The 16352-nt window shown below is 43.9% G+C and overlaps 1 protein-coding gene across 1 annotated transcript in view; it reads right to left on the bottom strand.

Moving 5' to 3' along the window:
* ARRDC4 (arrestin domain containing 4) overlaps positions 1-14862 on the bottom strand; it is a 29183-nt gene extending 14321 nt beyond the window's left edge. Inside the window, exons 1-3 of the mRNA XM_029066483.2 lie at positions 14589-14862; positions 1467-1533; positions 1103-1250 (exon numbers count right to left, since the gene is read on the bottom strand). Of these exons, the coding sequence (XP_028922316.1) occupies positions 1103-1250; positions 1467-1533; positions 14589-14808 (435 nt within the window). The 5' untranslated portion in view covers positions 14809-14862. The remainder of the gene's footprint in view (positions 1-1102; positions 1251-1466; positions 1534-14588) is intronic.
* Positions 14863-16352: the final 1490 nt, after the last annotated feature.

Below are 16352 nucleotides of genomic sequence, written 5' to 3'. Positions count from 1 at the left end.
CTCTGACTCCCAGGCCTGTGCTCTTTCCATTATACCCCACTGCTTCTCATCAGATTATTGATGTGAAAGCAATCTGGAAACAAAAAATGCTTCAGAAATTCAATTTATTTAGGAATTGCTAATAAAATAATGGGTGTGTGTACTGATACTAGATTTAAAAACATTTTAGGTCATTTTGCATCCTATTGCTCAGTTTTGGAATACAGGAGCCTACAACTTTTCTAGCAGGAAAAACAATCTTCGTGGGAAAAACAATCTTCTGGTATGAAAAATACATCTAAAACACATTGTATTGTGATGGAAAGTTTAAATTATCTCGACATTTTCTGTGAAGTAAAAACCATTCATTTATATTTAAATGTAGAACCATTAGGTCCTAGTAGCTATCATGAAAGTGCAAGGTATAATTTTACATTATTTTGATAATATGGGTTTAGATAAAAGAATCTAGCTCATTAGCTCGCATCTTGCCTATTCTGTTGTTACTTATAGTCTGATCTTTCTTACCACTCTACAGTATTTCTAGTGATTATTAGAAGTTCAATGCTTTAATGTGGCCAAATCTGTCATAAGGAAATGATAACTGAAAGGACTCTGAAGCAGCTGCATGCACTTACTTAATGTTAGAAAATGACATGCAAAATGGAAGGATACATAGCATAATGGCCTGAGCTTAAATAACAGGCTGAGCATGATTAATACTCTACTATAATTACTGTTTCTCAACCTGCTATTATTGAAGAGTTTAGGACATTGCAGCCCCATGAATGTAGTTGTTCTGCTAAAAGTACGTACTTTAGGCTTGTGCATTATTATTATTAAGTCTTATTAATGCGTTTTAAGCCTGCGTAACTTTTTGGCAAAAGAAACCCTGAACAGCAGGGATATAATCAATGGCATTAACACAGACATATTTTCTCTCCCTCCGCCCCCCACCCCCTGCTCTCCGTATTCCTAGCCCGAGACCATCAGTGAAACTTTAAAGACTGGACAATCATACTTTTTAAGGAGCAAGTGACAATTAATCAGACATCTTGCACATTGCTTGACAACTGGATCTAAACTGATTTAACACCTATTCAGTGTTTTCACATGAACTTACTATTAATGCTGGTGTATTGACATCGATATGGTTGACAACCTGGAGTTCTCGCTTTACACTCTGATCAGGTGCCAAAGGTCGTTCCAAGATTGCTCTCACCCAGTACTGAATACTGCCGTACTTTCCCGTGAATGAGGTCACTAAAGGCCTGAAAAGACAACACATTCATTTATTTTGAAAACAATCAACCACAATTGAAAATTTGACATTACACAGGCACATCTAGGGTTCAAAAAGACAGTAGATATGCAAGTTTCCAAAGTAAATATTCAAGATAGGCATACTTAGACACAAGATGAGAATTAGTGGAATAAGTAGATTTTGAGGAGAAACTAAAATACCCGTATTAGATAGTTTCACTTACTCAGCTGGAAGTTGAAAACTAAACGGAAATTCATGTTTTCCAGGTTGCAACAGAATGACATCTTCACCTACAATAGAGAGATTGGAAGTTATATTTTAACTCATACTAGTCTCCAAAATTTAAAGAATGGAGAAGCTTATATGTTTAAATCATATTTATGATGTATGTAACAATAATAAAAATGTTGGTATTTGTTAAGTGCTTACTATGTGCCAAGCACTGTTCTAAGCACTGGGGTAGATACAAGGTAATCAGGTTGTTCCACGTAGGGCTCACAGTCTTTCATCCCCATTTTACAGATGAGGTAACTGAGGCACAGAGAAGTTAAGTGACTTGCCCAAGGTCACACAGCTGACAAGCAGCGGAGCCGGGATTGTAGAAAGTTTATTACATGAATGAGAATAAAAATGTTTTGAGGTGCTACTTTGATTATGAATAACCAATTAAACTGGGAGGGGTTTTTGTGAGCTATTCTCATGAGACTGAATTCTTCAGCAGAAATGGATGGGGAGAGGAGAACAAGAGGAAAAGTGTTCTGAATATTAAGACACAGAGCTGTGTAACAAATAGGGTTATCTAAGTGGTGCCATGATCTACTGTGAAATCACTGACGAATAAAATAAACAGCCAAAAATATAGACTTCCATTTTCCTCATTCATTTTGGTTTTGCAATACAGGTAAATCTAGCTACAGGAGAAAAACAGTGCTCCTTTCTTACCTACAATGTATCTGCCCAAATAATCACCTCCTTAATACAACTGCCCAATTTTTGAGAAGAAATAGAAGAATAGGAAGGGAAGGGAGGGGGAGAAAATGCAATGAGTGCCTGTTGTATGCAGCACTGGGGAGGATGAAATAGAAGAGGGAGTCTCAAGTATCCTCTTATTTGTCTCAGTCCTCTTGTCTCCCCAACTTTCCACATCTTTTCCCCCTCAATACAAGACTTCATTCTCCTATCCCTATTTTAATGTTTGAAAAATTATGTGAAGAGGCAAAACCATAACGCAAATACATACAGGCTTTTAATTGGATTTTCAGTTTGAATTTTAAGGACACAGACCCTCGGAAGATGTTTTTTTCCTAAACATTACACCTCAGATCAATCCATGGTATTCACTAAGCACTTACTGTGTGCAGAGCTCTTGGGAGAGTATGCGATACAACAGAATTAGCACACTCATTCCCTGCCCCATAACAAGTTTACAGTCCAGAGAGGGAGACAGATGTTAATATGAATAAGTAATTTATAATACATAATTTAAAGATATGTACATAAGTGCTGTGGGGTTGGGCGTGGGGCAAATATCAAATGTGCAAAGGTCACATATCCAAGGGCATGGACGGAGCTGGTGAAAAGAAGGCTTAATCAGGGAAGGCCACTGGGAGAAGATGTGTCCTTAATGGTGGTAATCTGGTGTATATGGATGGGGAGGGAGTTCCAAGCTAGGGTGACAATGTGGGATAGGGGTTGGTGGCAAGATACACAGGATTGGGGCGCAGTGAATAGACTAGCACCAGAGGAGAGGAATGTGTGGACTGAGCTCTGTCACTCAATTATATTTATTTTAGTAGGAGCTCAGTCACTCAATTGTATTTATTGAGCACTGGGTGCAGAGCACTGTACTAAGCACTTGGGAGACTACAAGTAGAACAAACCCATTCCCTTCTCACAATGAGATCAGTGAGGTGACATAGGATGGGGCAAGCTGAATGAGCTCTTAAAAGGAGCATGATAAGGGGCTTCTTTTTGATGTGGAGGTGGATAGGCAGCCACTAGAAGTTCTTCAAGAGAGGGAAGACATGGAGCGATAAGTTTTTAGTTGATAAATGATCTGTGCAGCAAAGCGGAGTATGGATTGGAGAGAGTTTAGCTACAGAGAAGTTTTGTCTCCCTAGAAAATTGCAGACCCAAGTAAACACTAGGAATTTGTGGCTGCATATTTGTCAGAAGATTTCTTTTAAACCCCATTTTAGGCCTGTGGGGTTTTTTTTTTAATGTGGTTTTTGTTTTTGGTATTGCAACACAAGGTGCACAATGCACATATGTTAATAATCCTTCAGACTTGCACTTTTCAAGTTTTTTAAGTAGTCCCATCAATTCTCCCTTTCAGTAAGTGAGCTATTAAAATAAATTCCACCAGTATTGATTTCGGTTGGTTAAAGACAGGGAAGATCCTACGTATATCTGTCTCGTGACTTTTTACAGACAGTTTTGCATCCTCAAGCAATTAATTTTTAGTCCAGCAGAAGAATGTTTTATCTTAATCTTCCCACATATACCCTGTCCTCCCATGTTTTTATCATCACTGTAGACAACACCACTTTTCTCCTTACCTGACAAGCCAGAAACCTTGGTGTTCTCATGGACACATTTCTCTCATTCCACAATCAATCTGTCACCAAATCCCATCGGTTCTACCTTCACAACACTGCTAAAATCCACCCTTTCCTCTTCATCTGAACTGCCACCACACTTAAACCATCCCACCTTGACTATTGGCATCTGCCTCCTCGCTGATCTCCTGTCTCTCCCCACTCCAGTCCATACTTCACGCTGTTGCATGGATCATCTATCAACAAAAACATTCAGTCCATAGCTCCCCACTCTTCAAGAACCTTCAATGGCTGCCCATCTACCTTCACATCAAACAGAAACTCCTTACCATTGGCTGTAGAGCTCTCGATCTCATCTACATTGTCACCGTCCCCCCCCCACATCTCCCACCTAGCCTGGAACTCCTTCCCATTCCATAAACGCCAGACCACCATTCTTCCATCCTTCAAAGCATTACTAAGGTCAAATTTCCAAGAGGCCTGGGAGACACGATTACTTATATATGAACTCTCAAACATTTCCCCTTTTTCTTCTTCCCCCTAGCTGTAAGTTGTCTCCCCTGTTAGACTGTAAACTCCTTGAATGTGGGGATTATATCTAACTCTACTGTGCTCTTAACACTCGCTCTGCAAACAGCAGGTGCTCAGTAAACACTACTGACCTACTAGGTCAATGAATGGGAAGGCTCCAAGACTATGCAACTTCCCCATCCAGTGAGAAGAGAAGAAAAGACTTGTTCTTCCCTCTAAGTGAAAGCAGGAACAAATCTTCCCAACTATAGAACATTGGGAGGGTTGGGCTGTTTAGACCCAAGGACATCCCTGACTGGAACAGTGAGAAGTCAAGGACTATTATTGCCCCTCCCAGAAAAAACATACTGCTGCTTTTCTTGTTGTCACTGTAGTACTGTTTTTGAGTGAATTTGTCCGATTGTTTCTATTCCAGTGTGTCCTCACAGGACTGACCATCTAAAAGATGGGTGAGAACAGAGATTTTGATTCAATAACCTTGTACTCCCCCCCCCTTTTTTCCTAATGGTATTTGTTAAGCATTTATTATGTGCCAGGCACTCTTCTAAGTGCTGGGGTAGATACACGTTAATAATAATAATGGCATTTGTTAACTGCTTACTATGTGCCAAGCACTGTTCTAAGCGCTGGGGTTGATACAAGGTAATCAGGGTTGTTCCACGTGGGGCTCACACTCTTAATCCCCATTTTACGGATGAGGTAACTGAGGCCCAGAGAAGTGAAGTGACTTGCCCGTGGTCACACAGCTGAGGAGAGGCGGAGCGAGGATTAGAACCCACAACCTCTGACTCCCAAGACCGGGCTCTTTCCACTGAGCCACGAGAGGGATTGTCGGGTGGACACAGTCCCTGTCCCACATAGGGCTCACAGTCTTAATTCCAATTTTACAGATGACATAACTGAGGCACAGAGAAGTATAAGTGATATGCCTAAGATCACAGAGCAGACATGTGGCTGAGCCAGGATTAGAACCCAGGTACATACTTTAACCACTAGACCATGCTGCTTCTAAGCACCCTTTTCAGGTACTTGATCCATGCTTTGTTTCTGAAGGATTCAGGGGTTTCAGTGTCAGAACCAAGTATCAGAACCAGACCAAATCTCATCTGTCTCACTGCCGACCTCTCACTCACGTCCTGCCTCTAACCTGGAATGGCCTGCCCCTTTATATCCGTCAGATGGTTACTCTCCCCCACTTCAAAGCCTCATTAAAAGCACATCTTCTCCAAGAGGTCTTCCCAGACAAGCTCTCATTTCCTCTTCTACTTCCTTCTGTCATCCTAGCACTTGGATTTATATCCTTTATCCAAACCCCACCTCAGTCCCACAACAGATATCCGTAATTTATTTATAATAACGTTTGTCTACCCCTCTAGACTACGAGCTCATTGTGAGCAGGAAACGTGTCTATCAACTGTTATATTGTATTTCTCCAAGGGCTTTGTAGAGTGCTTTGCACAACGTAGGCACTCAGTAAATACAATTGATTGATAAACACTTCAGGAACTACACAAAAGTAGTAAAAACATAATCCTGCCAATCAAGTAGTCAATAATATTTGAGTGTTTACTGTTTCCCAGGCACAGCAGTAAACACTTGGGAGATCATAATAAAGAACATTTGATCCCTACCTTCAAGGAGTTACAGACTAGAAACCTACCATCTATGGGGGAGACAGTAGACACAGCAGACAAATATACTGTAATTGAGAAAGGACATAAATCATAAACAAGTGAATAAATAATAAACACGGACAAATGAGTGCCGAGCTGGCTAAAGGCATAAAGGAGAAAGTTAGATGTGATTAATTATTCAGGGAATGCTTCTGGGAGATTACTTCTTAGGAAAGCTTTGAAAGAAGAATGAGACAAGGTTTAGCAAAGCTGAGTATGGAGGGCCGTCAAAGCAGGGACACAGTCTTGAATAACAGAACAGAGATAAGTGAGTTAAGAGTGAGGTAGAGTTAAGAGGCTGCATAGGAAGAGAAAAGACCGCATGAGGTAGAGTGTAGTGAGAGAAGAGAGCAGGTGGCTAAGAGTGAATTGATTAACAAAGAAATTCAAAACCAACGATTGGGAAATTTCATTAGTATGAACAACAATGCAGAGCCGTGGGTAATCGTTGAGGATTGGGGAATGCACTCCAATCTTGGCAGTGAAAAGGCAGGTGAAAAGGTATGCGATATGGATTGAAGACAAAAGCTAGAGGTTAGGAGAAGCTATGATAGTTGTTCAGCCAGAGGGCATTGAGAAGATCTACCTCATGGTGGTTTTGAGGATGGAGTGGGAGGGGAAGAGCTGTCATAATTAGAAACAGACAATGAGAGAGAGAAATCACAGAAAGCACCAAGGTTATGTGGAATGATAAGAAATTCAATTTTATGCAAATTAAATTTACTTTGCCAGCACATCACCCAGATGGAGCTGTCCTGAAAGCAGAAGAAAATAGGAGGTGGTAGAGCAGGAGAGCTGTAGATTTTGGAAATCATTCATAAAGAGGTGGTGGCTGAAATGATCTGAACAGATGAGCTCCTGAGAATACAAATGAGAAGAATCAAGGACCTCAAACTGAACCTTGTGGGATACCCACTGTGAAAGGATGGTGAGAGGAAGAAAAGCCAGTAAAGGAAACTGAGGAGGACTGGTCAATACGGAGTGCCCCTGGTATGGTACAGGACTCTGGCCAACTCACTCAGTATTGGGATGGTGAGCTTTTCAGACAACCGTCTTCTTGCACCAACCCTGTTCTGCTGCTATCCCACTGTGCTCACTTTTCTGCTGTTGCTCACTATGAATTGGAAGAGTCCTGGGCCTTGCTCCCCAGGAGGCTTGCTTCTTCAGGGATTCGGGAAAACTGCCCCATTTGGGGCTGTAGGATTGGTGATATTGCTCCCAAGAGCTCTTGCCCTTTTGATGCTACTTGGGTAGAGAGGAATACCACCCAACAGGCGGGCTGGAGTCTAGGGCAGATGCCCAATTGCTCACAGCCTCACTACAGCCTTGGACAGTTGGAGATGCAAGATGAAAGCCTGGGGAGTACAGGACTTAGAGAGATAAACAAAGCTGAAGAGTGCTTCCAAAGGAGAAGACAGATCAGTCAGTCGATGGGATTTACTGAGTGCAGAGCCCTGTACTAAGTGCTTGGGAAGGTACAACATAAACAGGCACATTCCCTGTCCACAATCAGCTTACTGTCCAGAGGGAGAGAAAGGCATCAATATAAATAAATAACTATAAGTAACTATCAAAAGTGGTAAAAAGATCAAGGGGCATTAGGGCAGAGCAGAGGGTCTTCTCTCCAGTTTAGAGATGTGCCCACAAGTTTAGTGATTTGCCTAAAAGCTATAAAACAAATCAATGGCACAGCCCCGCCTGGTATTCAGCCTGAATGCTCAATTGAGCACTTTTCCCTCTAGTCTAAATGCTCTATGAACAATAGGAAAAAAAAAGCACCAGCTTGCTAGCCAATTAAGTTTCAATAACATTTTCAGAACAATTAGGTTTAGAATTAGTTTTTAAAATATGACCTTTAAGTTAACATGGGAAAAGAATATATTTTGTAAAGAGTCAAAATAGTGAGCCTGTCGGATGTAGGGTAATACAATGGGGGAAGAAACAGTTTGTGTCTAAGTGTGGCATTCTACAATGCAAATTTTCCTTAACACGGGCTTTCCGAGAATGAAACCCTTTAGTTATAGGAAAGCAGGACATGTTTACTTAAGATAACAGGTGGGTCTCATTAATCAATCGGTGGTATTTACTGGGCTCTTGCTGTAGGCAGAGCATTGTACTAAGCACTTGGGAGAGTACAATGCAATGGAGTTGGTAGGTGGGTTCTCTGACTGTGAACCCCATGTGAGACACGGATGTGTCCAACCTGATTAGCCTGTATCTATTCCAGTGCCTTCTTTTGTTTGTTTTAAGGTACTTGTTAAGCACTTAGTATGTGTCAAACACTGTTGTAAATGCTGAGGCAGGTACAGGTCACTTAGGTTGGACACAGTCCCTGCCCTGCATGGGAAGGAAAATAGGTTTTGAATCCTCATTTTACAGTTGAAGAAACTGAGGCCCAGAGAAGTTAAGTGACTTGCCCAGGGTCAGACAGCTAGCAATTGGCAGAGCAACTGCCAGAGCCGGGATCAGAACCCAGGTGCTCTGACTCCCAGGACCTCTGACTGCCAGGCCCATGCTTTTTTCCACTAAGCCATTTTGCTTCAAGTTGCCTGGAACATAGTAAGCACTTAAATACCATAAAAACAAGGAGTTAACGGTTTATCAATCAATGGTATTTATTGAGCACTTACTGTATGTGGAACACTGTACAAAGCACTGTACAAAACAGAGTTGGTTCTCTGCCCACAAAAAGTTTACACATAGAGGGCAAGACAGACATGAATATAATGAGGCACAGATATGTACATAAGTATGACGGGGCTGAGGGTGGAGTGAACACCAAATGTCCAAAGAATATAGATCCAAATGCATAGATGACTCAGAAGGGAGAGGATTTGGGAAAAGGAGTACTTAATCTAAAACAGGGGGAGAACAGTATAGAAGGGGAGATTTTAATGTTGCAAACTATGACCCTCCAACCCTGGCACTGGTTGGAGGCCTGGATGATAAGTACTGAACTCACAGCACTTTAACATACACACTCTATGTTCAGATGGCTATTCCATCCCTACAAGTGGCATTAAAATGAGGTAAATTAAATTCGAAGGTGAAACAATGAATAATCTCAAGCAAGGGTCCAAATGCAATGGAGTCAGTTCTTACAACAGGCATTTTCAATACTCATTCTGAGTCCTGTGATATCCTGGATCATTGTTCCAACAACAGACATACATTTGGATAAACCCAGTGCATTTCTGGAAAAAAACAGTTGTGCACATGTTCGTAAGGTCAGGCTTGTTGCGAGAATCATAATGTGAGCTTCACTTGGAGGTGGTCTTGAACATAAACTTGGAGAGCCATATTTTATAAACTTCAGCATTATTTAAAAATTATACTTAGGGTGCACAGGTGGCATTTCACAAGAGAACAAAAAGGGTGGTTGGAAAGAAGGGCTTGAACTCACTGAGGAAAAAACAAACTTGATAACGATGATAGGTTACCATAGGACAAATATACTGGTAGTAATTTCCTTAGGAAGATATTTTGGCTCCAGCTAGGGAAAGGGAAAGCTCACAAACTTAAGGGGCTGGGAGAATTCATCAATATGGTTATGAAATACCAGTTATATTTATAATTGGAAGCAAGTGCCTACACAGTAATGGTATATTTTCTAACCCACTCATCCCCTATTACAGCTCCTTCCCAAAATAATAATAGTAATAATAAAATACATAAAGGCTATTAAGTGCTTAATTGTTGGGGTAGATCCACTTACGAGATCAGACAGTCCCTGCCCTACAAATCTATCATCCCCCTTTTAAAGATGATAAAACTGACACCCTGAGGAGTAAAATGACTTGTCCAAGATCAGACAGTAGGTGAGGGGTAGAGCAGTCTCATGGTCCCACGGTCTATTAGACCATGCTGCAAAAGACATCTAATGAAATAAAAAACTTTAAAATTGATAAGTATGTCCATGAATCATGATGAGTTGCATATTCAAAGAGTAGAAATAAAAGCTTACTTTTTTAAAAACAGGGCTAAATTACTTTATCTATACATTAGTGGATTCAAGTATTAGGACTATAGAAGCGGTGTTGCCTAATGGAAAGAGCACAGGCCCGAGAGTTAGGAGTCCTGGGTTGTATTCCTGGCTCTGTGATTTTGTGCAAATCACTCAACTTCTCTGTCCTCAGTTTTGTGATCTGCAAAATGGGGGTGAGACACATGTACTCCCCCCTTAGACTGTGAGTCTCATATAGAACAGGTATTGTGTCTGACCTGTTTATATTTTATCCAGCCTAGAGTCTGGTGCATAGTGAACATTGAAATACCAAAATTATTATTGTTACTTCTGAAAGAAACATCAAGATCATATTACATAAACACAAAACATCCTCGTTGCTTTTGGAAATTTGTTTACATTTAAGATGGAAACAAAGGCTGCTCTGAACTATAAAGTAAACAGAGTTTTGCATAAAAACTTTAGGCCAGTGTGCAAAAGCACCATGATATGGAACAAGTAATTCATTTCAAATAATTAAGCAATTACAGATAGGAGGCTCTATAAGAAAGCAGTCCTCTTACAATCTTTACTAACAAATTATCTTTTGATTTAAGGGTTGGAATGTCAGTGATTTGTATGCTTCAAGGGTTTTATCGTTGAAAAACTCAAACACAGTAAAATCCAACATGCTCTTATTCTCTAACACTGGCTCACTGACTACATAAATTACCACTCAGAACTACCAGGGCCAGTTTAAACATTTGCCTGTACTTTTTAACAATACCTCCAGATTAGAAAATATTACTACTGCTTAGCTTATACCCTCTACCCTAAAAGAACTACTCTTGGGTCCATTTGGTAAGTGAGACTGAAAAACAAAAGAGAATTGCAGGAAATCACAACTGCTACTTCAGTTAAAACTGTTTTTACTTAGCATACAACTACTTATTGTAAAAGCTAGCTTGTGATTTCTATAGTCCTGCACCATAGTATTTATCCTTTCCAATCTATAGGTGAGGGAACTGAGGGAGCAGGTTGTCACTTAGGGAAGGTCACAAACCAGTAGCATAATTGGGATTAAATCTCACACCACCTATAACCATTCATTCAGTTATATTTATTGAGTGCTTAGTGAGTGCAGAGCACTGTAATAAGTGCTCAGGAGAGTACAATACAACAATAAACATACACATTCCCTGCCCACAAAGAGCCTACAGTCTAGAGGGGGAGAGAGACATTGATTTGAAGAAATAAATAATGCTCTGTCTTGGTACAGAACCCCAAATTTGTACTTTCCAAGTGCTTAGTACAGTGCTCTGCACATAGTTAAGCGCTCAGTAAATGCTGTCGAATGAATGTACCACTCGTAATCAAGGCAGGCTCCGTGGTGAAGAACACTTTTCAGGGCAGAAGACACCCAGAAATCCTGCATTACATTCACTCCATCCAAGCATTTAATTGTATTTATTCTGGGCGGAGCACTGTACTGAGCGCTTAGGAGAGTTCAATACAAGAATAAACAGATACATTCCCTGCCCACCACGAGCTTACAGTCTAGAGGGGGAGATGGACATTGATATGAATAATCATGTTCTGCCTTGGTACCTAACCCAAGCCACGCTTGATCAAACCACTCTGTGATGAAGAACACTTTTCAGGGCAGAAGAGAACCAGAAAACCCTGCATTACACCCACCCCCCTCATTCATTCAGTTGTATTTATTGAGCATTTACTGTGTGCAGGGCACTGTACTGAGCGCTTAGGAGAGTTCAATACAAGAATAAACAGACATTCCCTGCCCATAGTGAACTTACAGTCTAGAGGGGGCAATGGCCATGGATATGAATAATTATGCTCTGCCTTGGTACATAATCCAAGCCACCCTTGCTCAAATGACTCATGATCAAACCACTCTGTGATGAAGAACACTTTTCAGGGCTGAAGAGAACCAGAAAACCCTGCATTACACCCACCCCATTCATTCATTCAATTGTATTTATCGAGCATTTACTGTGTGCAGGGCACTGTACTGACCGCTTAGGAGAGTTCAGTACAAGAACAGATACATTCCCTGCCCACAATGAGCTTACAGTCTTGAGGGGAGGACAACAGTGATATTAATAATCATCACGCTCTGCCTTGGTACATAACCCAAGACACCCTTGATCAAACCACTCTGTGATGAAGAACACTTTTCAGGGCAGAAGAGAACCAGAAAACCCCACATTACACTCACCCCCCTCATTCATTCAATTGTATTTATTGAGCATTTACTATCTGCAGGGCACTGTACTGAGCGCTTAGGAGAGTTCAATACAAGAGTAAACAGAAACATTCCTTGCCTACAACGAGTTTACAGTCCAGGTTCTTTGCCTGTCGCATTACCCCAGGGAAATGGTCCAAGTTGGGATGATAACCTCCAAGCGAACCAGCAGCCAACGGGCCCCTCCCCCTACTCCCAGCCCCATACTCCCCCGCCTCCGCACCCCTCGACCTATATTGAGGCTCTTTCCTTCTTGATCCATTCATTCAATAGTATTTATTGAGCGCTTACTCTGCGCAGAGCACTGTACTAAGCACTTGGAATGTACAATTTGGCAACAGATAGCGACAATCCCTGCCCAATGATGGGCTCACAGTCTTGCTTAATATTCATTCATTCAATAGTATTTATTGAGGCGTTACTCTGTGCACAGCACTGTACTAAGCGCTTGGAATGTACAATTCGGCAACCGATAGAGCCAATCGCTGCCCAATGATGGGCTCACAGTCTTGCTTACTATGAGAAGAGCACTGTGCTAAGCGCTTGGAATGTGCAATTTGGCAACCCATAGAGTCGAGCCCTGCCCAAGTCAGTCATTCATTCCATAGTATTTATTGAGCACTTATTATGCGCAGAGCGCTGTACTAGGCGCTTTGGAATGTGCAATTCGGCAACCCATAAAGTCGAGCCCTGCCCAATTAATTCAATAGTATTTATTGAGCACTTACTATGCGCAGAGCACTGTACTAAGTACTTGGAATGTACAATTCGGCAACCAATAGAGACGAGCCCTGCCCAATTCATTCATTCAATCGTATTTATTGAGCGCTTACTCTATGCAGAAAACTGTGGTAAGCGCCTGGAATGTCCAATCGGGCAACAGATATAGCCAATCCCTGCCCAACGATGGGCCTACAGTCTTGCTTAATATTCATTCAATAATATTGATTGAGCGCTTACTCTGCGCAGAACACTGTGCTAAGCGCTTGGAATGTACAATTCGGCAACAGATAGAGATGAACCCTACCCAATTCACTCATTCCATACTATTTATTGAGCGCTTACTCTGCGCAGAACACTGTGCTAAGCGCTTGGAATGTCCAATTCAGCAACAGAGCCAATCCCTGCCCAACGACGGGTTCACAGTCTTGCTTAATATTCATTCATTCAATAATATTTATTAAGCGCTTACTCTGTGCAGAGCACTGTGCTAAGCGCTTCGAATGTCCAATCGGTCAACAGATAGAGCCGATCCCTGCCCAACGAGGGGCTCACAGTCTGGCTTAATATTCATTCAATCGTACTTACTGAGCGCTTACTCTGCGCAGAGCACTGTGCTAAGCGCTTGGAATGTCCAATTCAGCAACAGAGCCGATCCCTGCCCAACGAGGGGCTCACGGTCTGGCTTAATAGTCATTCCTTCGTATTTATTGAGCGCTTATTTTGTGCAGAGCACTGTGCTAAGCGCTTGGAAAGTCCAATTTGGCAAAGGATAGAGATGAACCCTACCCAATTCACTCATTCCATACTATTTATTGAGCGCTTACTCTGCGCAGAACACTGTGCTAAGCTCCTGGACTGTCCAATTCAGCAACAGAGCCGATCCCTGCCCAACGAGGGGCTCCCAGTGTGGCTTAATATTCATTCAATAGTATTTATTGAGCGCTTATTCTGCGCTGAGCACTGTGCTGAGCGCCTGGACGGTCCAATTCAGCAACAGAGCCGATCCCTGCCCAACGAGGGGCTCCCAGTGTGGCTTAATATTCATTCAATAGTATTTATTGAGCGCTTATTCTGCGCTGAGCACTGTGCTGAGCGCCTGGACTGTCCAGTTCAGCAACAGAGCCGATCCCTGCCCAACGAGGGGCTCCCAGTCTGGCTTAATATTCATTCAATAGTATTTATTGAGCGCTTATTCTGCGCTGAGCACTGTGCTGAGCGCCTGGACGGTCCAATTCAGCAACAGAGCCGATCCCTGCCCAACGAGGGGCTCCCAGTGTGGCTTAATATTCATTCAATAGTATTTATTGAGCGCTTATTCTGCGCTGAGCACTGTGCTGAGCGCCTGGACGGTCCAATTCAGCAACAGAGCCGATCCCTGCCCAACGAGGGGCTCCCAGTGTGGCTTAATATTCATTCAATAGTATTTATTGAGCGCTTATTCTGCGCTGAGCACTGTGCTGAGCGCCTGGACTGTCCAGTTCAGCAACAGAGCCGATCCCTGCCCAACGAGGGGCTCCCAGTCTGGCTTAATAGTCATTCAATCCTACTGGCTGAGCGCCTACTCTGCGCCGAGCACTGTGCTGAGCGCCTGGACGGTCCAACTGAGCAACGGAGAGGGCCAGGGAGGGTTCCGGGCTGGGCCGGGGCTCACCTGGTGCGGGCTCCGCGAGGCTGCGGCGGACGCCGAGACAGCGGAGCTCCCCGGCCCGGGCCCGGGCCCCGCCGACGGCCTCTAGGCGCAGCGCCTTGCAGAGCAGCGGCCGGGCGGCCTCCAGCAGGACGCGTCCGGCCACCGGGTCTCCGGCCGAGTAGCCGCTCGTCTGCTGGGCCTCGAAGAGCAGCCCCAGCCTTTTCACCGCCTCGGCCGCCATCCCGCGCCCCGACCTCGGCCGCGGACGGACGGACCGCACCGCACCGCACCGCACCGCGCAGCGCCTCGCACCCCGCCCGGGACGGCCGCTTTAACCGGCCCCCGCGGCCGGGCGGGAGCCGCCCTCGGCGCTCGCCCATTGGCCGGCGGCCGGCGCGCCGCCGCTTCCCGATTGGCCGGCGCCCGCCGGCCCGCGCCGCGATTGGCCGCTCCCGCCCTCCCTCCTGCCCCGCCCTCGGGGGGAGGGGCCTCCGCGGAGCGTGGACGCGGGGGATGGACCAATGGGACGGCGGGCGGACGGGAGGGGGAGCACGTGCGCGGGACGCCGATTGGCTGGCGGGCAGCAACGGCGTCGGGCGGCGGCCAATGGGAGGGCGGACGGCCCATGTGGACAGGGGATGGGAAACAGTTGGGTTTGGGGCGCGGGGAGGGGCGGGGGTTCCCCGCTCCGCGGCCTGACGCTGGTCGTCATGGCAACGGGCCGCCCGGCGGGGGTCGGGGGACCCCGGGCTCCTTCGCTCAGTCCTGCCGATGGAGCGCCTGCTCGGTGCGGAGCGCTGGGCTAAGCGCGTGGACGGTCCACTTCGGCAGCACACAGAGACAATCCCTAATAATAATAATAATAATAATAATAATGATAATAATGATATTGATGGTATTTGTTAAGCGCTTACGAGGTGCTGAGCACCGGGCTAAGCGTTTGGAATGTCCACTTGGGCAACAGGGACAATCCCTAATAATAATAGTAATAATAATGATAATAATATTGATGGTATTTGTTAAGCGCTTACGAGGTGCTGAGCACCGGGCTAAGCGTTTGGAATGTCCACTTGGGCAACAGGGACAATCCCTAATAATAATAGTAATAATAATGATAATAATATTGATGGTATTTGTTAAGCGCTTACGAGGTGCTGAGCACCGGGCTAAGCGTTTGGAATGTCCACTTGGGCAACAGGGACAACCCCTAATAATAATAATAATAATATTGATGGTATTTGTTAAGCGCTTACTAGGTGCTGAGCACTGGGCTAAGCGTTTGGAATGTCCAATTCAGCAACAGAGACAATCCCTAATAATAATAATGATGATGATGGTATTTGTTAAGCGCTTACTGGGTGCTGAGCACCGGGTTAAGCGTTTGGAATGACCACTTCGGGAACCGATAGAGGCAATTCCTAATAATAATAATAATGATGATGGTATTTGTTGAGCGCTTACTAGGTGCTGAGCACTGGGCTGAACGTTTGGAATGTCCACTTCGGCAACAGAGACAATCCCTAATAATAATAATAATAATAATGGTATTTGTTAAGCACTTACTCTGTGCAGAGCACTGTACTAAGCGTTTGGAATGTCCACTTCGGCCACCGATAGAGACAATCCCTAATAATAATAATAATAATGCTGGTATTTGTTAAGCGCTTACTATGTTCGAAGCACTGGGGGTAGATACAGGGTAACCTAATTGTCCCACGTGAGGCTCCCAGTCTTCATCCCCATTTTACAGATGAGGGAACTGAGGCACAGAGAAGTCAAGTGACT

This window comes from Ornithorhynchus anatinus, chromosome 5 (genome assembly GCF_004115215.2).
Source record: "Ornithorhynchus anatinus isolate Pmale09 chromosome 5, mOrnAna1.pri.v4, whole genome shotgun sequence".
In the NCBI taxonomy this organism is placed as follows: domain Eukaryota; kingdom Metazoa; phylum Chordata; class Mammalia; order Monotremata; family Ornithorhynchidae; genus Ornithorhynchus; species Ornithorhynchus anatinus.
This window is presented reverse-complemented; position numbering and strand designations above follow the sequence as displayed.